The 26761-nt window shown below is 41.4% G+C and overlaps 1 protein-coding gene across 2 annotated transcripts in view; it reads left to right on the plus strand.

Annotated features, from left to right (window-relative positions):
- Window positions 1-26761, plus strand: part of GABRB3 (gamma-aminobutyric acid type A receptor subunit beta3) — a 199364-nt gene that overhangs the window by 56664 nt on the left and 115939 nt on the right. The window contains exons 2-4 of one of the 2 annotated variants that reach the window (XM_038139535.1): window positions 18377-18424; window positions 25549-25640; window positions 25796-25863. In XM_038139535.1, the coding sequence (XP_037995463.1) occupies window positions 18377-18424; window positions 25549-25640; window positions 25796-25863 (208 nt within the window). Of the gene's footprint in view, window positions 1-18376; window positions 18425-25175; window positions 25375-25548; window positions 25641-25795; window positions 25864-26761 lie in introns of those variants that run through there. The other variant, XM_038138694.1, reaches the window with a different exon arrangement.

Raw genomic sequence — 26761 nt, forward strand, 5'->3', positions numbered from 1 at the left:
GGGGCATTGAGAATTTTTAATGGATTTTCCTTGTTCTCTCCTCTCAGACTGTTCCAGTTTTACAGAGGTGATGGAGTGTTCAACATATTTAGGATGTAGCAGATTCATTTCCATTCCTAGGTGCAGAGTGTTTTTCTTGACAGCTTGTGCTGTAGTTTTTGAAGGAAGGAACCAGGCATGTGAACTGGAGGGACAGGGCTTTGTATCTATTGTGTCTGGTCCTTCTTTAAAGTCCACAACAACTCTACTGCCTGCATATTTTTGAGAAAGAAGTCCGCTAGCTTAAGTAAGATAAACTGGATTTATCACTATGCCTTCCACCTTCAGCAACTGAAAACTAGTGGATTAGTTTGGGGCTATATACTTTGAATGGATCACAGACTGCTGGTCAATTGTCTGCAAGAAACTTTACCTGCTTGTCTCAACAGATCCCTTGTGGATGCAAGGAGCTAACACCCATGTTAATTTTAGCAGCCAAAAAGTGGGAATGGTCAATGAGCACAGCATCTCAGTTGCACAGAAGAGGATCAAAAGAGTATCTTCAAAGAGAAAATAGTGACTTAAATAAATCATGACCACTAGAGTGATCGCAGTTTGATCTACTGGTGTTTTCCCAGTTTACAAAAAAGAACAAAACAAGAGCCATCAAATGTTAATCAGATGCTTTTTATGTGGAGAGCGCTGTGGCAGCATCCTGGGTATGTCCAAGACAGCAGGAGAGAATGAGTTTCAGGCGAAGAATCCAAGAAAAGGGAAATTAGAGCTGTGTCATGTTTCTTTTAACACACTGTGGTCGGATCTGTCCTTATTTCAGCCCTTTGTGCCTCCCACTTGTTCTCAAAAAGGCCTATCATTATTTAAGTCCCCTTCCCAAAGGGTCAGCCCCCCATTCAGGGTAACTCCCCCTGTTTATATGCCAGGCATGACATTCTGTGGTATGGAATATCCCTTTGTTCAGTTTGGGCCATCTGTCCCAGCTATGCTCCCTTCCAGTTTCTTTTGTGTACTTCCTCACTGGCAGAGCATGAGCCAAGGAAAACGCCCCTGACTTAGAATATCAACAACTTAAAAAAAACCCATAACATCAGTGTGCTATCACCATTATTCTCATTCCAAATACAAAACACAGCACTGTAACAGCTACTGGGAAGAAATTGACTCTACTTTTGCTGAAATCAGGAGAGCCTGCCAGTTAGTTTTCCACTCTTTACTGTGTTTCATCATGAAATGCCATTTTTTAAAATCAGATTAGGGTGCTTTTATCACAGCTTTTTGAGTTCCAGCATCTACATCATGGAAAAGAAAATTACCCACCCTGGAAACACCAGCAGCCTGGTAGCTAAGGTGTTCACCTAGGCATGGGTGAGCATTTTTGTAAGCACTGGACTGAAGTATTAGTCTCAATGTGAAGACAACTCCAAAATTTTGGCATCTGACCTTTAACTGTATGTCTTATTTTATGGATGACCAGCTTGGGCTGCCCAAGGCTTATGGGTCACTTGAAATGGTAGACAAAGTTGGTGAGAGCCATGGTTTCTCAGTGCTTCAGACTGCGAGGCAGTGCAATCTCCAGTAAAGTGCACAGGGTTGCGAGCCATGAATTTTAATCCTTACTCTGCCACTAATTCACTGTGTAGCTCCAGGCGAGTCCCTATCTCTTCAGCTGTAAAATGGGAATAATAATAATGGTTTCCTATCTTTCAGCAGCGATAAATTCATCTGTGTTCTTGAGGCATGCAAATACTACAGTGATGAGTGGCCCAGAAAAGACCATGAAAAAATGAATAATTCTGTATTTACAGCAGGCTTTGGGTGTGCAGTAAATAAGGCACTGCTAACTGGCTGGTGAAGATTACTTTTCTAAGTAGCTGTTTATTCAGTAGGTACTGTGTAATCAGTACCTACTTATCCTGTGTAATGAATGATAAAGGGTTCCCTGGGGGAAAAAAGGGAGGTAAAGACAGATTTCAAGAAAATCTTAATACTGATTTACAGGAAAGTACAGTTAGGATTTCATCAACCATTTAGGTTCTAGTGTTCTTCAACTTTAAAGCTCTTGATTTTGGCAGACATCATAATGTTCTTCTGAGGCAATTGTCTTCTGTGCAGGCACATATTTAGGTGTAGTAACCTGCCCCCTGCCATAAGACCGAAGGGATGCTTTACTCAAAAAATGACATTGTGACTATGCACATGTATCATTCTCCTGTGCAATTATTTCTGTCTGAAAACCAGGAAAAAACTAGCCTAACATGTATTTTTTAATGGCTCTTTCGATCACACCATTATACTCCCATTCCTATTTTGCATTTTTCTGAGTTCTCAGGATAGTTTCAAGGTAGGTGACCTGCACAATACAGTGCTTTTCCCTTTGTACACAAATAAAATTCCCCTAAAGGGCTCCTCTCTTAACAAATAAATTTCCGCTGTTGCAAGTAGCAAGAAAAGCAATGAAGGCCGCTGTACACAGTGGAATGCTAACACTTGAAACTTTGTTAGAATAGTCTGAGCATGTCTATCTTGTAGTTTAACTGCTTATTAGACCATTGCTATCACATCTGTTAAAAGCATGGGCAATCCTCAAAACAAGGTGCCAAATGTCCCTTTACAATTACATTGTTCAGAGATCTGTATTATCATTCTGGCTGGGTAGATGGGGGGAAAGAAGTTGCTGTTGTCTCCTTTATCTTCAGCAAGGCTTTTGGAGTTGTCTCCCATAAGATCCTCACAGGTAAGCTCAGAAAGTGTGGGTTAGATGAGTGCCCAGTGAGAGTGAACACAGAGAGAGAGGAGCACACAGATCGAGAGCTGCATGGGGGACGGAGCCCAGAGGGTTGTGACCAGTGGCACAGAGTCTATTTCTGGACCTGCAGCAAGCAGTGTTCCCCAGGGATCAGCACTGGGACCATTCTCATTCAACTTATTCCTCAATGACCTGGATGAAGGGATGGAGCATGCCCTCAGCAAATTTGCTGATGGTACAAGACAGGGAGGAATGGCTGGCACACCAGAAGGCTCTGCTGCCGGTCAGTGAGACTTGGACAAGGTGGAGAGTTGGGCAGAGAGGAACCTAATGAAGTCCAAGAAGGGTAAATGCAGGGTCCTGAACTTCGGGAAGAACAACCCTGATCTGCAGCACAGACTGGGGGCTGACCTGCTGGAAAACAGCTCTGCAAAGAACCTGGGGATCCAGGTGGACAACAAGCTGTCCATGAGCCAGCAGTGTCTCTTTGGGGACAAGAAGGTCAGTGGTGTCCTGGGGTGCATTAGGAATAGCGAGGCCTGCAGGTCAAGGGAGGTGATCCTCCCCCTTCATTCAGTCCTAGAGAAGCAGCATTGGGACTACTCAGTCCAATTCTGGACTTCCCCATTCAAGAAATATAAGGAACTGCTTGACAGAGTCCAGTGGAGGGCTATGAAGATGATTAGGGAATAAATCATCTCTCTTGTGAGGTAAGGCTGAGGGATCTGGGACTGTTTAGCCTGCAGAAAAATGAGAGGCTATCTTATTGATACATACAAATATCTTAAGGCTGGGTGCCAAGAGGATGGTTCCAGACACTCTCACTCTCAGTATGAGAAAAAAGTCTTTACTTTGAGGGTGACAGAGCACTCTAACAGATTGCCCAGGTTGTAGAGTCTCCTTCTGTGGAGATATTCAAAACCTGCCTGTATCGTGCAACATGCATTAGATGGACCTGCTTTAGCAGAGGGCTTGGAGCAGACAGTTTTCAGAGGTGTTTTCCAACCACAACCATTCTGCAATTCTGGAATTCTCTATTTTGTACTTGTGTATATGAGGTGTTAGTGCAACACTACCCCAATGGATTTTTTTGAGTATAGTTTTGAGTCACGCTTACTTTTCTATACAGAAGAAAAATCTATGCTCTGCCAAGACAGGGTATGCATAGATTTGTTAGTCTGATCTGCACCCCATTTGGTGGTGCTATATTTAAAATTAGGACATATCAAATTAGAATCGTGGTATTTGCAGTAGTCTTGATATAACAGGATATCATCCACTGCATAATACTTACAGCCCCTCGGTGTATTTAATAAAGCATGTTTTATTGTAATCTAGCCCTTTATATTTCTAGACATTTGCTTGTTGTAATTATTTGTGATATTTAAGATCTATATGAAATAAAAAGAATAAACTGCATAAAACAATGTACTATATGTCCTCAAAGGATATTTAAATTTAGATCTTAAAATAAGTTTCTTTCTTGCAACTTATACTGAAAACCTTCACAAGCAAATATTTTGGAGCAAATTATTTCCATAAATGTTTCTTTATAGGCTCTTATCTTATGATCTACACACATAATTCACTCCAGGCATGTGAATTTTTGGCAACTGAGCCCACATGCAAAGTCATAGCAGTGATTAACTCAGTAGAAACACATTTGCAACACTTTGTCCTTTAGATTTTTACTTTTCACTTAACAACAGGTGCTACCAGCTATGAGCAGGATACAAACAATCGGTGCAGAATTATTGTTGGGGATGGCTTTTACTTCTAGTCACTTATGAATTAAACATGTAATGTCTCACATTGAAAACATTTTTTAAATAGTTTGCATATAAAAAGGATGACTGTGAAGAAATCTTCAGTGTGTTATGAGCGTGTCAGTAAAACTTTGCCAAAAGTACATCACCCTTTGCACTGTTGTCTGACAGAATCTGATGGCCTAAATTCAATTAAGTATCTTTTGCTTAGTGTTTGCTGTTGGGTATGTCTACACCTTCAGCGGCACCTAGATAATAGAAAACATGGTGAAGTAAATGGAATGGGTATTATTTCAATGTGAATTTTCATGTGGGTTCCCTGATGGAAGTCAGAAATGTCCTTTCTCTTTAGCCGCTGATGAGCTCATTGGAAAAAGTATCCTACCATGATTTCCCCTGAAAATGGTGGCCACAGAAATAATGCTACTATTGAAAAGTATGAGATGAACACAATTGCAACAAGCAGAACTTCAGCAGAGACTGTGCTAAATACACAGAATTCAGTGCTAGAAAATGATTGTAACCTAGCTGTACTTGGAGTTAAACATAAAACTCTCATCTTCTTGGAATAGCACCCTGATGCTTGTAATCAAAACCAAATTGAAACACTGATGTCTGTTTCTTGGTGTCAGGGAAAGAGATTAAGGGCAAGGAGAGATCACTGTCATCTTTCATATCACAGAATGTACTTTGAAAAGGTCAGAGTGACACCAGGGAAAAACCTGAATGAAGAAAGAACGTACCATCTACCAGTACCTCAGCACCAGCTGTAACGTAGAGCTGGGAGCAGCACCACAAGCAAGGTTATAAGAAGTTGCCTTAATTTAAGAGAATTTGGGGTGGTCAGCAGCAACTATGCAATTGTGGCTTGTTTAACCCAGTTATGACTGCATACAGGTTTGCATTTTAAAGAGTGTGCAGAGAAGATTGATGCTGTAAGTTTTGCTGTGTAACTGTTTCCATTGGGATGCACGGACAGAATTGAGTGTGTTTGGAAGGCCAGACCCAAGTGACAGCATGAAAACCTGAGTAGAGCTCCATATTATATAAATAGCCTGAATCATCCAGAAGATTTCTTATCTTTAAAAATACAAACAAACAAGAAAGCAGTCGTTGCTGCTAGGCCTTCAGATGCCTACATAAATAACGACAGCTTTCTCCATCATTCTCTCTATTGCATGTAGGCACTCCATGGTATTAGTAACTTTACTAATGTGGGTAATTTCATTTCAGTCTGATTTTTAATTGTTATCATCCTCCCAATTTTTCCTTAAATGTATTTCCCTAGTGGCTAAAAGATTAATGATTACCCTCCCATTAGGGTGGAACAAAAAGACAGCTTCAGCATTATTTATTTATTATTCTTTTTCTTAGCTGGAAATTGAATTATCTACTCCCTGTTTAAGACCCTTCTAGTGAAAATGTCACTTGCCATGAACTAAATGCTCTTTAATAGCAGCAGTACATATGTTTCTTAATAGTAACAGGACATAGCTACCTAGCAGAGTGGAATAGGAGAAGAGGACAAAAATAAGACTTGGATGTAGAACTGTGCACATCTACACATGGAAATAGATAAGAACCTTTACAAGAACAGATGGGTTAATACTCAGTGCACCTTCAGCAATGTTGTCACATCTTTTTCAGGGGTACTCCTAAAGGATGGAATACCATCCATAGGGAACTGGACAGTTTGGGGAGTGGGTACACAGGATCCTAATGAGCTTCTACAAGACCAAGTGTAAGGTGATGCACCTGGGTCAGGGCAACCCCTGGTAACAATAAGGGCTGTGGGATGAGAGGATCAAGAGCAGCCTTGATAGTCCAGCCCTGCCAAAAAGGACTTGTGGATGCTGGTGGATGAGAGGCTGGACATGACCCAGCAATGTGCACTCACAGTCCAGAAAACCAATCACACCCTGGCCTGCATCAAAAGCAGCGTGGCCACCAGGGCAAGGGAGGGGACTCTACCCCTCTGCTCTGCTCTAGCGAGACCCCACCTGCAATGCTGCGTCCAGCTCTGGGGTCCCCAGCACAGAAAAGGCATGGACCTGTTGGAGCAGATGTAGAGGAGACACAAAGATAGTCAGAGGGCTGGATCCCCTCTGCTGTGAAGACAGGCTGGAAGGGTTGGGGCTGTTCAGCCTGAAGAAGAGAAAGCTCAAGAGAGAACTCATTGTGGCCTTTAGGAGTGTCACTGAGAAAGATGTGACCACATTGCTGAGGGTGCACTGGGCATTAGCCCATCTGTTCTTGTAAGGTTGTCTGTCCTAGATGTTAGATGAATGCTTTCTTGTAGTAAAATCTTCTGACTTCTGCTAATGAATATATGAAATAACCCCCCCTAAAATATCCCATGTTATAAAGCTTTCCTCTTATCTAATTCTAAGGAAAAATACCCAAAATTATCAGAATATTCTAAGGAAAATTATTCCTGTATCAGATGGTACATGAAGATCTTCAAAGATTATTGGAGTTCCCCAGAGTTCGGGCTTACCAAATTATTAATGGTGATTGCTAGAGGCTGCAATCCAGTACCACAGTACAGTGGGGGTCTTTTTAAAGAAAAAAAAATGAAGTAAATTTGTCAATCCATTGAGTTTTTTAGCAAAATGGCTCCTGAACTCATGCTATGCCATCATGCAGTCTCCTCCAGGTTGTCTTTCCTGAAGTTTGGATTTATTTGTATTTTAGCTCTTTCTATCTCTCTGAGCTGCACATATGAAACAGAGATGTGCACCAAATTTTCTTTAGCTTGGGATATCACCGGCTCCCTGTGTTTGCTCATTTGGGCTCCCTGTGCAGAAATGGCCAGAGTGCTCAAGCAATTCCCTTCCTCCTGATGGGAATCTCAAGCATTTTTATTCATTCATAAGTATCTAAAAGAGGTATTTCCTAAGGGAAAGTTTGACCTAATGCTAGCCAGTCCTTGGGACAAGGAGGGTGACCCCACCATGTGAGGTGTGTGTGCATGTGGGGGCACAGGCACACCTCTGTGTCTGCTCCCACACTCTTCCAAGGTGGTGGTGCATGTTACTGAGGACTGTGTCAGCATTGCACTCCCTTTCCTGGCCTATCAACCATCCTCCAAGATGGGAAAATAAAACCTAGCCACCTTCCACACTGGCCAAACCCCTAGAAAAGGACATGGTGCATGCCTGAGAAAGGTGCAGCATCTGGCACGTCTGCCGTGTCCGATGGAGCTCCGGAGCTCCCAGTGGACTGTGCAGCTTGCCATAACCTCCAGAGTATGCATGTCTGTGTGAGGCACAATCTGGCTCATCATTTCATAAATCCCCTTTGTTTAGCAGAAAAATAGCTACTTGTTATTGCTTTTTACTTAATTCTCAAAGTGGATTTTGTGCATAAGTGTCAAAGAAAACAGATCAGAAAGAAATTACCAAAAGAAGAAAAAAAATATTTCTGTTACAAGAGCTTGATTCATCTTTCCAGAAGAGGAACTGGAAAATATGCTAGAATGTACCACATTGAAACGTAGAAGCTGTCAGCTCTATCATTTCCTTTTTCAGTCTAATATTAATTACAGTGGACTTGTACCAATTTCACTTAACACTGAAGGGATCATATTAAGGTGGGAATAAAGGCTGACAAAGTATGTGTTTTATTCAATTTGCTACTGTCTTAAAGAATGAGGTCTTAAACTTTCTGCGAGTTATTAGATTGCATGCATTGAAGAAAAAGCAGAAAAATTTTAAAGCATATTATGACATTGATTTCTATAGCAAAAAGGAAATTTGGTCTGAAGTTCAGCAAACAATGGTATATTTTCATTATAGATACTTCTGCTGAGAGATTCTGTTAAGATTTAAAACTGCTGCTGAGTGCATCCAGTGAAATAGCAAATCTCTGTACAGTAATAAGCACATAGAATGGAAACACTGGAACAGACCAAAACACCTATTCAGTGATTCCCCCTAAATTTACAGAACATTAATAAGAAGAGGATAAGTACTTACACAACTACTGAAAGAGGGAGCAGTCCCCTTGTGCTGAGCAGCAAAGAAGGCCTGGGAAGGCTGTGAGAGGGTCCAGCCTCTTGTCCCCTCCTGCTGTGGTCCCACTCTGCTCTGGGTGCCAGCCAGAGTCCCCATTCTGCCTGAGGTCCACATGATGAAATTTCAAGAGGTTTAGAAAGCTTAAAAAAAAATCCAGGGTGGTAGTTTAGAAGCAATGAAAAACTTTCTGGTGATCAAGGAATTAATATCCCATTGGCTGAAGGGCCAAAATTGCAGTCTGTGGTACCCAGCACTCCAGGGAAAGTCAACTGTTCCATAACACCCAGGTTCTAGCAATCTGCAGCTTAGAGTTAAATGTTAATTGATATTTAATCATATATAATACATCTTTCTATATATAAGAGTTCTGCATGCCAACTTAAGGGTATTGGGATGTCTGAAATACTGTAAAATAGATGTCTAATTGATTTATTTTGTCTAAAGCACTGTTAAATGTAGAATTGCTTTCTATATGGGAAAATATAATTTATGTTTCCTAGAAGTTACAACAAAGTATTAGGCATTAGGAAGCTAATATTCACTTCCCTATCTGCCAGGAAAACCTTATAACTAGGACTCACAGCCTGACATTGATAAATGATTTAATTCTGTAGTGTTTGCCCCATATTCCTCAAGTGGGATTTTTAAATGGAGATTAATAACTGCTCTCCTCTCTGAGGTTTCAGATGTCCCAGTTTTACAATGTCTAGTATATATGTACACACAGCATTTGAGAACTTTGAAAGAAAAATACCTAATATAGTTGAAAATTATGTTAGGGCCTTTTAGCCAGCTTGCATGCATGGTTCAATTTATAAAGCTGATGATAACAAAGCCAGGCAATTTAGAGATTCTAGTGGATGACTAAACACTGAATGAATATGAATAAAGGGGTATGAATATGAATTTTTTTATTGTTGCTTACAGGCAATAGAAAAGTACTTCAGGCATATCCAAAACTGTTTATAAAACTCTTGATAAACTGAGGTGTTGAAATGTGTGCTCTGGATTTCTTAAATGTTTTCTCAGACTTAATTACTTCACGGTGTCTTCCAATAACAATGGAGGGAATATTGAAACATCATTTTAATTAAAATATATTTTAAAATTTCACCCTTAAAAAGCTTTTTGTTATTTTTTTTTTATATTTACAAAGATCAAAAGGAGATCTGAGAGTGTTCTAATGACACTGGATGTTTATTTTGCATTTAAAGAAAATAAAAGTTTTAGCACCACTGCAACAGATAGGGGGATGTCCCAATATATTCAGGACAGTTTCAGTGTTCAGATTCACATCTCAAAATCCTGTACAATAAAAACAGTGTTAGTTCTTCTGATGCATTTTTAAAGCAAAGAACATTTCCATGTTTTCCAATTCATAGAACATTTCCAATCTTTCATAGACTGGCATGACTATTTAAGTACACTTTACAGTTCTCTCACCCTCATACTTCATGTGAAGCAGGGAAAATGCTAAGATGCATAGGCTCCTTTACCAGTTTGTTTCTCTTTTAAATCAAAACTTCTGATGATTAAAGAAGAGCAGATAAAAGAAAGTACAGCTCGAGGCTATGATATAATGCACTTAGAGGTCCCAAAGGCAATATTCTTAACATCTACAACCAACCCTGAAACATAACAGAGGAATGTAAATGTTAGGGCTGGGCTCTTAAATTCAAGTTTCCTGACACACTGTGGGCTGACAGCCTTTGAATTTATAAAGACCTCCTATCTAAACAACCAAAAGAGCTAAAGATCACTTAGAATAATTATTTTGATCTGTACTTGCAAAGCAGTAGCAACCTTTGAGAAAGTATTACCATGTACATATCCAGGCGATTATTTCATCCGATGGTATGTGGTTTCATCATCTTAAAATTGCTCTTCCATGCATAGCTGGAGACTAGTTTTATCTGTAAAAGTGTGTGTCAGGGGATTCATAATCCATTTCAAGTACTTGTGTACAACTGCATATACTTAACATGTTTTAGAATGGATCAAGAAATTTTTCTTCCTAGTGATATTTTTCTAAATGACTGAAATAGTTGAGTCTTTAATGGAAATGCCTTCTCTTAGTTCAGGGATTTTTCCATAGTATTATTAAAGAAAAATCAAAAGAAAAACCAACAAAATAAAGTATTTTTGGTTTTCTGTGGGTGCCTAAAAAATCCAAGGGATGAGCCACAGAAATTTCTTTGGAGACCAAGGGCTCCTTAATTTTTTTTTACTGTAAAAGTACCTGAGGAGTATCTAATGGGCCCTGTCAAACTGATGTGCTCATTGGCATGGCTATTGCAGAACAGCTCTGAGTTCAGCACAGAGCATGTTAGCAACACCTGCTTTCAGTCTAAACTGTCATGATGTTGGGCCAAGGTGACCTCTTCATTTTGTAATATGGGTCATTGAAAAACATGCACAATGTCCATGAGGATGCCTGATTAAGAACTCAGGGCTCTCTTCTGCCTCTGCGTACCTTGCATGGAAACTCAATCCCTCTCTGGGACTGCCCTTCACAGTCATGAGGCTTTCAACGGTAGCCACAGCTATTCTTTAATTAATTAATTTTTATTTTTCCCAGACTATTAACTGTCATTCTGAAAACTAAAAAACAAACAAAACCAAAACCAAAACAAAACACATACAAGGAATTTAAGAGCTTGGGACAATAGGCTTTTTTTAAAAAATCATGAATGCTTTTGCCACCAAAATTGACATGAACCCCAATACACCTTAAAATTCAATATATATCACATCTTTTATAATACAGATATGCTACTTGAACATATATTCTAGACTGTGAAATGTAAAGAGTTTTATTTCTAAAGGTTTTTATGAGCACTAGCTGCATCTGAATTTTTTTTCTTTCTGAGTAAATGCACGTTTTACGACAGCTCTCTAATACCTCAGGAGAGTTAGAAGGACACTAGCTAAGTTTTTATCACCCTGGGATGTATGCAAGTGCTTCAGAGGATCAAAGCATAGAAATCAAAAATATGCTGATGAATTTCTGATGTAAGAGAAGTAAAATCAGTGTTTTATTTGGACCAGTGGAGAGTATAGTAATGAAAACAACAGAAATTTTAAGGTGTGAAAGTTATTTAACTGCTGGCTCATAGTAAATCAAAAGCATGTATTTCTGATTGCATTGAAGAGAACCATCCCCAGACTGAATCAAGCCAACGTTGTGTCAGTTTGCTGTCACCTGACAATGGGCAGTAGTAGTACTTTGGGAAAGACATACAAAACAGCACAGATAAAACCCAATTCTTTCCCAGGTATAAACTTTCATTTTCAAGCAGTCTGAGGTTTATGGACTTTCTCAGGCAGAGGGTGCATTCATATCATTGATCTTAATATCTATTGATGGAGCTTCTTCTCATGCATTTGTCTAATGGATTCTTGAGCCATTTATATCTTTGACCTCCTCAGCTTCCTCTGGCAATGAGCTCTACAATTTAATTATGCATTGTGTGATAAAGGACTTCATATTGTTTGCTTTGAACTGACCACCTGATCATCTGAGTGCTTCTCTATTTTTCTCATACACATGATAGCAAATAATCATTTAGGCAGCCTATGACTTCATATACATCCATCATCTCCCTCCTCCCTCAGCTGCCTTCCAGACTTAAGTGTCTCAGCCAAAATCTTGTTCTTCCTACCACTTCTATTCATCCCTGTAGCTCTTTCCTGCACATTTATTGAGCTCTCAAGCTCTTTGAGATGGAAGAGAACAGCACGGATCTTCAAGGGTGTGGGTAGAATGTAGATTCCTACAATACTCTACTGATCCTATTTTGTTTTATTAATTCCCTCATTGTTCTTAGCACTTGTTTACCTTTTTGACCTCTGCTAAGCACGGAGCTGGAACCTTCACTAAACTATTTGCAGTGACACTGAGATCTTCAGTGTCAGGAGAATGGAAAATTCATGCACTGGTCTTGTGTGTGTTTTCATGGCTTTCTCTATGCCTATTATTTCTATATTTGGAAATATAATGCATTAAAAAGAAAAGATGAAAATAAATTCTGTGGGCTAAAATAATGCTATAGAAACTAGAAAATTTGAACTAGAACTAGGCACACTCAAAAATATCAGTGATTAAATGTGAGCAAACAGGATTCTACAACTTGACATTGTCTTGATTCATCCTTCTTATCTTGCTCTGAAGTGTCAACAAACAGGTTTGTAGACTTGCTAATTCATTGGCATGTTTCTGAGCAGTACTAAACTTCCCATCTCTGGCTGATGTCAAAAGGACTCAAGACTGGCTTGTCCTCATGAAAGTGGAACTGAAGAGTATTGTTCTGGTAACTGTTTATACTATGTGACATTGTCACTTCCATACTATTTGTGGAGCTTGATGCTGGGAAAAATGATTTTCTAGAGAGGTTATGAAAGATCAAGGATGCTATAATGTCATCATAATTACATGTAACTTGGGCATCAGTATTACATAAAAGCATATTGAATGCTTACTTAACATAACATTTGAATAAATCATGTTTAAAATCATGTTCACTGAAACATTTATTTCAGCTAGAGCTACATAGCTTAAGCTGCTCATACATAAACATTTTTGGCATTATTTATGAAAACTTGGCTTGCATCCACTTAATTTATATTTTAAAAAATAAGAGATAGCTATGTGAATCTCATATTTATAGCAAAAACCTCCATCGTCTGCTGCTTACTGAGGTTTCAGCAGATCTACAATGGTAATTCAATAACTGTGTCTACAATATCCTGGGAGTTTTAAACACAGTTTCCCATTTTTGCATTTGACATTTTAGTCTGTACTTTCTTACTTTTCTTGATAGGCTTCTAGGTACTAAAAATAATTAGTTAGTGCCTATCACGCTATGTGACAGTGATGCCCTTGAATACCTAAGGTGGTTAGCAAGGGTTGAACCTCCTAGGAAAAGTTAATTTTATTGACTCATTGATGCAAGTGCCTCACTGCTTCTGAAGTTTCTGGAGGGAGAGTTTGCAAAGTGGGTTGAACAGTCCTGAGGTAGAAGCCTAAAATCAGCTATTCTAAGGAGGAAAAATTTACAGTTGGGCTTTGCCTTTGTAACCAGTAGTTGTTGCACCAAAGCCATGTAGAATGGGCTTCACTCAGCCTCTATTGTGTATGCTGGGTCAACCAGCAACTCTATTTTCTTCATTTCAAAGTGAATAAGGCTCAAACATAATGAGGTGTACATTCCCTGAGCCAGTGGAGAGGGAGTTTAGCATCACAGGTTTTTTTCATCCTGTTTGAAAATAACTTGTGTGAGATCTACTCTGAGAATTTTTCCCAAAGAAGAAAAAGTATTTTTCTCTCACTGGTGGCCTTCCATGTTCAGATGCTTTCAAATCTGAAGCTAAAATATCTCACTTCCTTACTGTTATCATTGTCTAACAAGCTATAAAATTAGCCTTTGTATCTATATTTTCACGCTGAATCATTTTGTTAGATACATAATGTCAAGAGTCCTTGTTAAGCATCCTGTGACTCACTAGCATTGAAGTATAAAATCATAGAATGGTTTGCGTTGGAAGGGACCTTAAAGATCATTCAGTTCCAATCCCCTTGCCATGGGCAGGGACACCTCCACTAGACCAGGTTTCTCAGAGTCCCATCCAGCCTGGCCTTGAACACTTCCAGGGATGGGGCACCCTCCACACTAGTATCTCACCACTGTCATAGTTTGATTTTTTTTCTAATATCTAATCTAGATGAACTCCCTTTTAGTTAGAATCCATTTCTCTTTGTCTGGTAACTACATCTTCTTGCAAGAAGTCCCTCTCCATCTTTCTTATATGTTCACTTTAGGTACTGGAAGGTTGCAATTAAGTCATCCCAAAGCCTTCTCTTCTCCAGACTGAAAAACCCCAATTGTCTCAGCCTTTCCTCATAGGAGAAGTCCTCCACCCCTCTAATCATCTTGGTGCTCCTCCCCTGGACTTGCTCCAACAGGTCCATCTCCTTCCTGTCTGGGAATCCCAGGGGTGGATGCAGCACTCCGTGTGGGGTCTCACTTCACCCTGCTGGCCATGCTGCTTTTGGTTCAGCCCAGGATACAATTTGCTTTCTGGGCTCCAAGTGCACTTTGCTGGGTCATGTCCAGCCTCTCATCCACCAGCACTGCTTTGTATTGTGGCCTTAATACAGAAAGGATGATCCTTGTTTAAAATTCTATTTCCATTTGGATAAAAGAGACTCTAGCAAATCCAGAAATAAAGTATTAACTTAGCAACTTTTCTGCTTCTTTGCTGCCCACTTGACATTAGCAGAGATATTCTTCATGGAATTTCAACCTAAAGACATCTTGGTCTAATAAACTTTTGTAGGGCATTATGCTCAATGAACTGAAACAGATCTTGCCTTCATTCCGAATAAATCACATGAATGGGATATATCTTAGACAATATCTTAGGCAATACTACCTACCCAAAAGTTAGATGTCTTGCTAGCTATGGGCTATATGTTCATAGCTATTATGTTCTTCTGGAGGGTGATTCATTTACACTATTTTAGTCTATTTCAGCCTCTGGAATTTCTTTCAGTCTTTCGACTTCCATTTGCTGTCCTCACTGATTATTAAAGTAGTCCATGGTAACTGGCTCATACTTACACATTTAATCTCTGATGCTTACATCAGCAAGGAGGAATCCCAGCCAGAGGCATTCTGACTCATGGTATCATCCAGAAATTGTGTGGTCTTAAAAAAAAAAACACAAAACATTCTAAGTTTGAAGTTCGGGGAAGTCCTAACATTCCAGCATGGGTTGTTCCTAGCATGTTTTTCTGTATTATTTGGAGTAGGCCTCCAAGAGAGCTGGAAAGGGAAAAAAGGGGGGAAAGATAAACTACTATTTCTGTTACTTTAATAATCCTAAATGCAAAACATTAGCTCTTTCTAGCAACAAAAACTCCACCAGCAGCCATACTGAAACTGTATGCCCTCCATTTGATTTACCATCAACAACTGCCTGGCTGCACACAGAGCCTCTCTGCTTAATAGTGGCTCTAGGCAAGTGCATGCATAATACTCAAAGCAGTTTTGTTCTTTTATTAAAGTTGTGATAAGGAGGCAAAGCATTTTAATGGGAATAATCAATTATATAATGATATTCATATACAACAAAGTGCTTTTAATAGAAGTACTTTTAATGCGCTGCTTTTGTGACAGGGGAATTACTTTTGTAATACTTTCAGAAGTATGTCTTCTGTTGGTGCCAGGCAGACAGAGCCATGCTAGGAGATTCCTGAACTCCATTTAGTCCTCATTCACAAGAAGGCATTTTTCAATGCAGGGACCACATGATTTTACCACTCTGCTGAATAAGAGAATTTCAACATTAAGATGTGTCTACATTTTTTTGCAAGAGAAGAAAAAAATGGAGTGCATTATCAGTCTGAATAAAAGCTGATTGTGAAACATCAACACTTAAAAGATTAAATTTGATTCTTTCCTGTTACGTTTGCCTGATGGTTTATTTTCCTGATCTCCTTTTGCCATTGTCATCTCTCTATCAATAAGGAAGCTCATTCTATCCTGCCATTGGCATTTTTGATGATGGATGTCAAAAGTTATAAACAGAGTGGCCACACATGATGTTTTGCCCAGTCTGAAAATTTTCACAAATCTACTCATCAGAAAAAACTCTATTGTATTCAAATTTCTTTTTACCTAATGCGTACGGATCTATTTAGGTAATGACATGGAAACCAGATACTTCCATCTATACTGTAGGTTTTCATTTAGAAGTGGTGCCCTCTTCCACCCATAGCTAATTTGCTGTTAAGTCTCATGCCAGCTGTCGTGGTTACAAGTTGAGCTGTGTCTGTCTCTCAGGTGTCACTGGCTGTGTTTGGGAGCCTAGTCCTAAAGGATGACGAAGGCTAAGTTTGCTCCCTGACTCTATGGACCCAGCCTCTGCAAATGCAGTGGATGTTCCAGTACCTTGCAGCAAGTTGCAATGTGCACTTCAGAAAAGAGCCCAGCCATCTTCTTGTCTCAGCATTGACCATATGATTCTACCAATATGAGATCCCTAACTATAATCAGGAGATATATTTGGGTCAGTGTTCAGGTTTCAGATGCTATTTCTCTGCTATTCCTCCCCTTCTCTCTCCTTTGCTGAGCTCAAGAAATTACCCAGTGGGGGTCACGGAGGAACAGAGAGCTAAGAAGTGTGGAGAATAAATGTACTTGAGAATATCCATCAAAGCCCAACAGAGCATGCTCAGGTGTGGTTGCAGGCATCCAATACTATGATCATTAAATCCAGAGCAATGTGGTTGTGAATCTTGATGCTAGAACAGTCAAAATAACATAAGATATTTTGAAATTTGGAGTAGGATTAATCTGAAGATTAGTCATAGGTGTCTACACAAGACCTGGGTGTTCCCATTAAGTCAACAGAAATCTAGTCAACTCAGTTAATGTAGCCTTTGTATAGAAAGCTGGGGATCCTTCTCTTGGGTGGAATCTGACCTGAGAGCTTGAGCCCTGTTATTCCCACACACAAGCATTCTGAGCCATTGGAATTCTCCAGGGTGTGCCCCTGGAACTCCAATGAACTCTCCAGTAGAGTGTGGGTGTCATCGAGGTCCTGTGTTGTAACTGGTAACTCTCTGCAGTGTCTCAGGTGCCTCAGGGCACCTTAAATGGACCAGATGTTGGCAGCAAATTTGAGCCCAGCCCAGCAGTACCCACTGTGTTTTACTCAGCTGGCTATTTCAGGGACATCCAAGACATTAGAGAGGCCCCACATCTTACCCGATGCACAAGAGAGTTGAGCAGGCACAAAACTCAGCTGTTAATATCCTTTAGCCAGTGCATATTTAATGTAAAAGGCATAACCACTCCAGGAACAGGGACCAAACCCAGCATCTAACTTTCCCATGTAAGTGGAGCTTAATGCATCCAAACTCAGGATCATTTACCCCATGCTTTCAGTTGCTTTTCTTTAACTTCTCTAAGCAGACAGGTAAAGTAATGCACAGAGACATAAATCAGATTGTAAGATACAAATCAATACTTTTTATGGAGTGCCTCTTAGATTCATCACGCCTTCTCAGAAACTACTTAGCTAAAACTTATACTTTATTGCTGATTCCAGCAAAGCCAACACATTTCAGACAACATTTCTTGCTCTCCCTCAAATCACTAGCATTATTTCAGAAGAGTACTTTTTTTTCCCCCTCATGTTCAGAAACAATCCAACAAAAAAAAGTTCAGGAAAAAACCCCTCTTTTTTATAGTTAAAGAATATAAAATGTGTTTTGCAAGGTCATGTGGATTTCAATTGAAAAAACTCAAAAATATAGACTCCAGCTTCGAATTTTCAATATGCTTTTTTTTAATATGAACCCCAATGTTTAATCATACCTAAAAGTATTCAAAGTATCAGAGTTAAATTATTTATTCACATTGAGTACAGTGCATTAGATTTCAATGTATTTATTTAGTTTCATTAATTAAAAAAATAATGAAATAACTGAATTGGTTCATCTGGATCAATTGGAAAGCATTGCTGAAAATTATTCACGTAGCTCTATCAAAAACATATCATTTCATTGTGTTTTTCACAAAAGCAGTTACTATTTTTTTTCTTTTTTCATTTCTTGGCAACGGAGTCATGGATCTATAATTAAAAACCCACTTAGGCAATTTCCAAAGGATTATTACAATCTTGTCATGTGAGGGGTTGAACAAGTCAATTTATAGGTTATTTTTTCCCCATTTCTAGATTCTACAATGATGGTCTGAAAACATCTAGAACCATAAACAAGGGGGTTTTTTTTGGCAATGGCCACAAGGCATGCAACTAATACACTCTTTTTTCTCTCTTTTTAGGAATGCAGTTGAAGAAAACAAAAAATTATATGCAATTTATGACACAAGGTGAGTTACTAAAAGTACTTAAAGCATGTGATTATCTGTAATAGAATGTAAATCCTTCAAAATGTTAAAAATTATTATTAATATTTTTTTCCAGAGCCACAAAGTAATCGTTAAGGCAAGATGAAAAATATTTTAACCCATCACACACAATTCTATATATAATTAATAATGATTTCCCCTAAACTACGGTGACTTCCCCCTCTGTGTACACTGCATATGACAAAGAAGCACCGTTACACAACCAGTTTAATTTACATGTTATTTCCCAGATGGAATATGGCCCACGATTCTGATTTGTGTATTATGAGCTTAACTGTGTCTGCTCCTGATGCCAGTGTTTGGGGAATGAGAGCGAAGGGCTAGCTGGCACAGCCTGGGGAAAAGAGGATGCATTTAGAGAGACCAGCAGAGTGCTGTGCCCTGGCAGTGGAAGGCTGTGGATGCAGCCTCTACGTAAGCACACCTCCTCGTTCTGAAGCCTTTCCTTTCCCATCATCCTTCATGGACTGGTTCCTGTTAAGGGCACTCCTCAGAGTGAGGAAAAAAGGATTTATGTCCTTCTCAAAGGATAAGAACAAGACATACATCAGATTTGCACTTTATTCTACCCATAGCTTTGTATTTGTTACCCTGGATTTTCACTTCCACAATTGTGTCTAGAAAATGAAAAAATTTCACTTCACTTCCTTCTCATTGCTTATCCTGTTTTATGTGGAAGTGTTTGCACTTCCCTCCCCTTTGTCTTTTTTTTTTTTTCCTTGTCTTTCCTTTTTTCCTCTGTTAAAATTCAAAGGAACATTTGGATGAAAATTCCAGGAACCAACATCTTGGTGTTTCAGCCAGTCCTAATACAGATGCATCAGTTAGAATCCTGGCTTGATCTTCCTTTAAATATACATAATATTAAATATAAGCAATTCAAACAACTCATGCTTGTCTTCTTCACTCTGTATAATCTCCTGCAAAAGGCGGCTGGGATCTTAACTTAGAATTCTGGCTGCTGTAACTAAAAAATTGCATAACCAATAATTAACATAAATAAGGTTCATAAAGGCATTGATAAATATGAAAACATAAATATATGGACTATATCCTTCTGATATAGCATTATAGAAAAAGGTAACTGCTGCATACTGTTTTGTTAAGAATAATGTGCTCCTGACAAAGGGATTTAGATGAATCCACTCAAGTTGAAATTTAACACAGAAGTCCCATATAAAATAGCACTTCCTCAACTGCAGTAACAGTAAAAAAAATTTTAAAATGTCAAAGCTCAATTACTTATCTGTTTTTCTCAAAGACTCCCTTTTCATCCAGACAGAGACTTAAAAGAATAGTATTTCTAATGCGCCATAGGCTTCTTTAATGTATTTGTGTTATTTCAGTGCATAATCATTAATCTTTATGATGAAAAAATGTGAGCTATAAAGAGCAATGATTATTTCTTCCTCTGCCAAAGTGTCAATGGATTTTTATTTTGACATGTCTGACTCACTATGTGCATAATCCAGAGGTTTTGCAGCATAAGAAATGGAATGTTGCAGGAATACTCTTTTAAATTCATTCATATAATTCAAATTTTTGTTCTATGTTCTTGAATATGAAGAAAAAATACCCATCTGAAATTTAAACAACTGTTCAAAACAATTTGGGTCAAGCCTCTTATTAAAGGAAAATTTTCCCCATTACTCCTATGAATTAATAACTTATTCTTTATGTGGCCCACTGAAACATTCCGATCTCCACTACATCAGAACTGTTGACATAACACCATTAATATTTCTTTATAATTAAATGTAAACCAGCAAATTATGCAACCAAAGCAAATGCATTCATGCAGTGCTGCTTTCAATCTGTCTGACAGAAATGGGGACAATGAGTATAAACTCACTGTCGGTTAAATAAACTGTTGAGTATTACCCAACAGCAAACATTACATACAATTTTTGATGAATATATATATAGTAAATAAACATAATCTTGTTCTCCTCACATAGTATGTCCAACAACCACTGCTCATTAATTATCTGAATGGACAAAATACTGTGAAAAAACTGCCAAAGTGCAGAGTATTCCCTAAGCCCTAATGCTTCCCAGCATCTGCCTGTCACTCTAAAGCTCTGCTTCTGCTGAGATACTGTAGGACAGAAAATAAGAAAATTGAGCTTTATGAAGGAAATACTAATTTTATGTTTTATAGTATTTTGACAAAAATGATCTTCAACTTTTGATTTCAAAAAGTGAAAAAGAAGTCAGGTCAAAAAAAAAAAAAAAAAAAAGAGTTGAAAATTTTCTTGTGTATTTTTTCCCAGCCAGTTTTATTAATTACACCTTCTCAGCAGGTTAAACCAGCAGGCTATTAAAATTGCTGCAAGGCAGTGTAGGTAAGCAGCAGCATGGGTCTCAGCCTAGTAAGATTAATGTCCTTTGTTCCTCAGAAGACAACATTTCAGCCATAACAGCAATTCTTCCTACTTAGTTTTAGTTTCAGTCTCTCTCTCTCTCTTTTGTATCTCTGAACCCTTTGTGATTGCAGTTTGCTTCAGGATAAGACTGGATCTTTGTCAAAATCAGTTAAATGACAGACAAGCCAGAAAGGAAAATGAAAAAGAAAATATTTGATAAGTGATTCTGACCTGAGTCTGTAAGTGGAGTTAAGTTCATTTTGTCAGGTAGACCCCTAGCACCATTTTCCAGTGCAGGAGTTCAGTGATATATTACATGGTGTGATCAAATACTTCTTCCCTGATTCCCAAGCCAGGCTTTCTCCTGCATCTGATGACTGATAGTGGTAGTACTGCAAATGCATCAGCTGTGAGCAGACCTCTCCTCTTCTCTAGCCTTCCTGTCACTGCCTCCTCTGCTGTATCTCCATTAGTACTGACAATGATGAAGGAAACTGGAATTTGTTCCAAAATTTTGAGTCGCTTCTCATTCCAATCCCACTGCCTTCAACCATTTCTGTCCTTTGACAAGGGCTGAGTGTGCTCTGTTCCAGCTCCTTCTGAAATGAGATGATGGATGCAACTACATAGCATTTTACTGCAGACCAGGACTGTGCTTGCAAAGTGAATCACTTGATCATTCCCACTTACTGTGCTTTGTTTCACATCTCAGAGCAGTCTCAGAGTACATGAACATGACTCCTTTCAAACTCCTTTCATAAGCTGAAAAATGCACCCCAGCAGCACATTGCTCTAACTGCTAAGTAGCATTTAGTGTAGTGCTCCAAACTTCCCCACTTTTCCTAATGGGGTTAAAAAAAAAAAAAAGAAAAAAAAATCAAACTTAAAACAGCAAATGTGTATGGCATGGGTATCAGATCCTCAGCAATGAGTTTTGCTCTAGAGACCAGTCCCTGTACCTGCTAACCCAGACTTAGTTGATGAATCCATTATAATCCAACTTCCCCCAAGGACTTCTTTCATGTGTTGGCTTGGCAGTTGTATTCTTCTTTGCATTGGAGCAAGGACAGTCCTTTGCTCCTTCACACATAATGCTCGCCTTTGCAGTTTAGGCTCATCCATTGTTGAAGTGGCCTTTACAACATTGGCAATGCTGAGGAAGCAAAGAACATATGCTGTGCTTTCCTCATTGAAAGAATTTGACCAGAAGCATAGATCTTAACTGTCCAGTGGCCCAGAGGCTGGAACATTCGCCAAAGTTGTAGAAAATATGATGAATTTTAGTCCCTGAACTATAATGTTCAAAGTCTCATATTTTAGAGGGGTAGTTTTGCTGGGACAGTAAGACTGTATATTGAAAAACGAGCAAGGAGAGAGAATGAACAATGATGAAGGCACCTAAAAGCAGGAGAGAATTGGGTTCTGTTCCTTATACCACTGAACATTGATTTATTTTACCCAGTAATTAATTCATGAATCGCTGGATTATTTATGAAATAACAGTACTTCCCAGGCAACAGCCAAACCACTGGGCCACAGAGTAATGTTAACTCCTTCCCTCTCCCCTACTTAACTATTTGCTGAAAAGTGGAACGTTTCAAAAAGCAAAAGTTTATCCTGAGATACTAGAGTCTGTGCTTATCTCAGGAGATACATCCTTGGGATTTTCTTGGATGGACAATCTACAGGTTGTGACTGGATTCTTTGTTTTGCTTTAGCAAATAAAAGTACCCTGACTCCTTCCAGCCATGCCTTGAAATAACCTGCTTGCCTTTTGAAAGGAGATGTTTGGGACCCTAATTCCAGAAGCAAAGTCAGGATGTTGAATTCTGGAGCATGACAAAGAGACATTCTGTGCCCATTCTTTCCTTATTGGCCACATAAAATAGCTTCCCAAAAGTCTGGGCTTCCACTGTTTCTTTTAATACTGAGCATGGTTGGTGCAGGTGTTTGCTGGGTCTCACCTCCAGTCCATTGCCCCAAAAGCTTATTTATGAGCCTTTCCTGCAGACAAAACCCACAGTGCTACTTTCACTGCATGTCACAGAGAAGTCAAGATGATTTTTACTTTTCATGAAATTAATTGATTGTTTATAGTTTTTAAAATCTTTCAGTTACTGCTAAGCCTAATTGAACCCAGAGTCCCAAGGAACAAATGCTCCATAACCCACTAAATACTTCCATGTTCCATCAGCTCCAGCCTAGATTATCTTTATGCTGTTTCCAAGTAAATGGTTGCTCTGTAAGATCAAGAAGACAAATACTTAAATGAAGTGTGATAAAATATGACAGACTCCACAGCACCATTGATTCATCCCTACCTCAGATGTGTTTCCAAAGTACCAGGATAGCACATTAATCAGAAATAGTGCTCTCTAACTTTTTTATTTCTGTTATAAAACTGACAATCTATTTAAGAAAAGTTATTAGTGTTTAAATGTGCTTTTAAACCATGTTAAACTCTTCATAGGAAATATTTTTGTTGTTGTTAATACTTTCTTTCAGAATTTAGGGGGACAGAATTAAATTTGTACCCTTTCCTACATTCACTCCCTCTGAAGTAGTCTTGGTTTCGAAAAGTCTGAAAAAACTGGTCTTCAATACTGCTCAACTATAGCATTAAAAAAACCATCAGGACCCATGGCTTTAAAATTACTTACATAGTTACGTATTATTTGACTTTTCATTTTTGAGCCCTTGAGTCATGTATGCTTCATGCCACAATTCTCAAGCTTTCATCATAAGCCTAATAAGGTTTTTAAATAAATGCTAAGATTTTCACTTACTTTATAATCATAATAATTATGCCACTATTAAAAATCCAAATATTAACATGAAATCACAAGATTTGGCAACACTCAGTTTCTTGTAGTCTTACAAGTAACTCTCTGCATTGACTGTATAGCTTGATACTGTTTTTAAAACTGAGCCTGTTCCTTCTTTTATTTGGATCTCTATTATTAACTGTAACAGCAGCAAGGTCAGGACAATGGATTGCACTTGTCTTTCTTTTCAATAATTTGCTGAGGAGAGAGGAAAAGCCGTCCATGTTTCTCACCTGTACATAGCAGCACGGCATTACTCAATGTCCATCGTTTTCACAGCAGTTTCTATAAGGGAAGAGAATGTGTGGAAGAAAAAAAGAGGTGTTAAGAGAAAAAGTGCAAAAGAAAGACAAAGCTTTTTGCCTTTGGCTGCTGAGGTGTTGTGCTCTGTAACCAGAATCAGAGGCTGGCCAAGGGCATGTCTGTACTTTCATAGAGCATGGTGAAGAGCTCCAGTGGTGAGGAGCTGCCTCTGCAACCAAAACCAATATACCTAAGTCAACATTCTTCTGTTTCCATGCCATTAAGTCCTGATGAAAGGACTAATTAGCATGGAAGAAGATTAAAAATATTAACAACTGTGCTGTCTTCACCCAGCCTATGTTTTATACAAAGTTGACAGCATCCAGAAGCTTACAGGAGACAACTCTCACCCTACATCTCTGGTACCAGTGCCATTTCCCTTCATTACTGTCCCATGTGACAAGCCTGGCTACACACGTCTTGAACCCAGCAGAGCTTCTGCAAGGCATGTCCATCTCGGTCAGTGCAGTTGGCATCCTCGCAGGCACGGCTAAAGGGAGCCTCAGGACCAGCACCTGTACATGCACACCACATCCCTGCCCGTGGCAGAGACAGCTTCAGGCCCTTGCAAGTCAAGGCAGGGCTCCTTCTCCCGCCTCAGCGGCTAACCCCGGGCATCGCTCCCAGGATGCGCCACAGGGCAGATGGGCACAGTCCCCCAAAACAGAGCGGCAGGCCGAGGGGCAGGGGCGGACGGAGGCACGGCGTCGGGCAGCCCCTGCTCACCCGGCTCCAGGCGGGACCCTGCGGGCTGCCCTAGCCCCGCAGTCCCGCTCCTAACCCGGGGAGAAGGAGCCGGCTGCGGGGAGACCCCGCGGGGGCTGCCGGTGACCATCGCCGACTCCGGGCGGGTACCGCGGGGCCGGTGCCGTGCAGAGGTCGGGCGTGCCCCGAGGCGGTGCCCGGGGAGCCGCCGCCCCTCGCTGCCCGTCCTGGCCCCGCCAGCCCCTCTCCTCCGCCGCCCCTCCTCGGGCTCTCCGCCCGGAGGGACGGCGGCGCCCTCCCTCCGTCCCCTCCCCTCCCGGCTGGCGGGAAGGCGGCAGGGCGGGCGGCGGCGGGCGGAGGGGAGGCGGCTGGCCGGGCTCCGGCGGAGGGCAGCTTCCTCCGGGGCTCGGCGGCGTCCGGCCGCGGGGCGAGCGCAGCCGGGTGCGCGGGCGGCTCCCGCGGTCCGGGCGGTGGTGCTGGGGCAGGGGGTGGGGGATTTTTTTTTGGGGGGGGAGGGCGAGGTGGGGGGAGAACGGGGACTGTCGCCCCCGCCTCTTCCTCAGCAGCAGCCGGGGCAGCCGGATCGCGGCGGCGGCTGCTGCTGCTGCGCGAAGGGAGCGTGGAGCGGAGGGATGTGGGGCTTTGGGGGAGGCAGGATCTTCGGGATCTTCTCTGCTCCCGTCCTGGTGGCCGTGGTCTGCTGCGCCCAGAGGTAGGAGCCAGCGTGCCCCGGCGGCGGCGGCGCGGGATGCGTTTCTCCAGGGGAACAAGCTGATGCGCTCCCCCCGCCCTCCCCCTCCCGCCCCGCTCCCGCCGTCGCCCCTGGTCCCCCGCACCCCGGCTTCTGCCTCTCCCGCCCGACACCCCCGTCTCTTTCTCCCCACAGTGTGAACGATCCCGGCAACATGTCCTTCGTGAAAGAAACTGTGGATAAATTGTTGAAGGGCTACGACATCCGCCTCCGGCCGGATTTCGGAGGTGAGTCGCCCTGCCCGGGCTTGCCGCTCGGCGATCTCCCCCTCCCCCGCAGCTGTCCCCGGTGCTGCCGCCGCTCCCGCACGGCGGGTCCGGCCACCCCGCCCGCGCTGCCGCGGCACCTCTCGCCGCCGGCTAAAGGTCTGCTCTGCTTGCAGGTCCGCCCGTCTGCGTGGGGATGAACATCGACATCGCCAGCATCGACATGGTTTCCGAAGTCAACATGGTGAGTAGCGGGCGAGCCCGCCCGGCGCCGGGGCTGCCGCCCGGGTCGCGGCCGCCCGTTTCCCGTCCCTCGTTTCTCACGAAGTCGCCGCTGTCTCGGCGGGCGGCGGCGGGGCTGCGCGGCGCTCCGAGCGCTGCCCTCTTCGCTTGAAAACTTTATTTCCCTGGAGACGCGCTTTCCTCCTTCCCCCCTTTTCCCTCTCGCTGCCGGCGGCCGTCTCCGCGAGCGTGCCGGGCCGCCGGTTTGTACCGAGCCGCCTTCTCCTCCTCCTGTACCCCCGGGCGGCCGGAGCTCGCTGCGGCTCCGCCGGGCCGCCGGCACCTGCCGCGGCCTCGCAGCCCGCGGGATGCGGGGCGGGCTGGCCGCGGCCGGCGGGCTTGCCGGCGCCGGTGATGGAGGGCCGCGGCTATCGGCATCTCCCTGCTTCTTGCGCCGTTCAGGGCAAAAAAACCGAGCAGCACAGCTTGTCTGTGGGTAAACTCTGACATGTGCGGGTGCTTTAAGGCTTGTAGAGCACGCAGAGCCGGCGAGGTTGTGAATGAACTTGGGAGGAATAGTAGTCTAGTCTTGTCTCGGAAAGTGATGATGTGCGGGGCTGTCGTGTTCACCGATGGACAGGGAGGTGTTCAGTGCTTTTCTGCCTTTTGATCCTCTCGTCTGTATACCTTGGTGATTCAATGTAAGAAGCTACAATTTCTGTTTCTTGTCCTCATCCTAAATCTGAGGTGGATTTTTCATGTTCCTCAGCAAGTTACTCCTCTCTGTGTCTCAGTTTCTTTTCCTTGTATTCTCCCTTTTGCAAACCTCGTGTAGAAAGACCAGTCACTCTGCAATGCTGTAATTACATTTATGGCATTAAAAATAATATGTAAATATTTGGAAGCTGAGCTCTCTTACA

This window comes from Motacilla alba, chromosome 1, assembly GCF_015832195.1.
Source record: "Motacilla alba alba isolate MOTALB_02 chromosome 1, Motacilla_alba_V1.0_pri, whole genome shotgun sequence".
Lineage (NCBI taxonomy): Eukaryota > Metazoa > Chordata > Aves > Passeriformes > Motacillidae > Motacilla > Motacilla alba.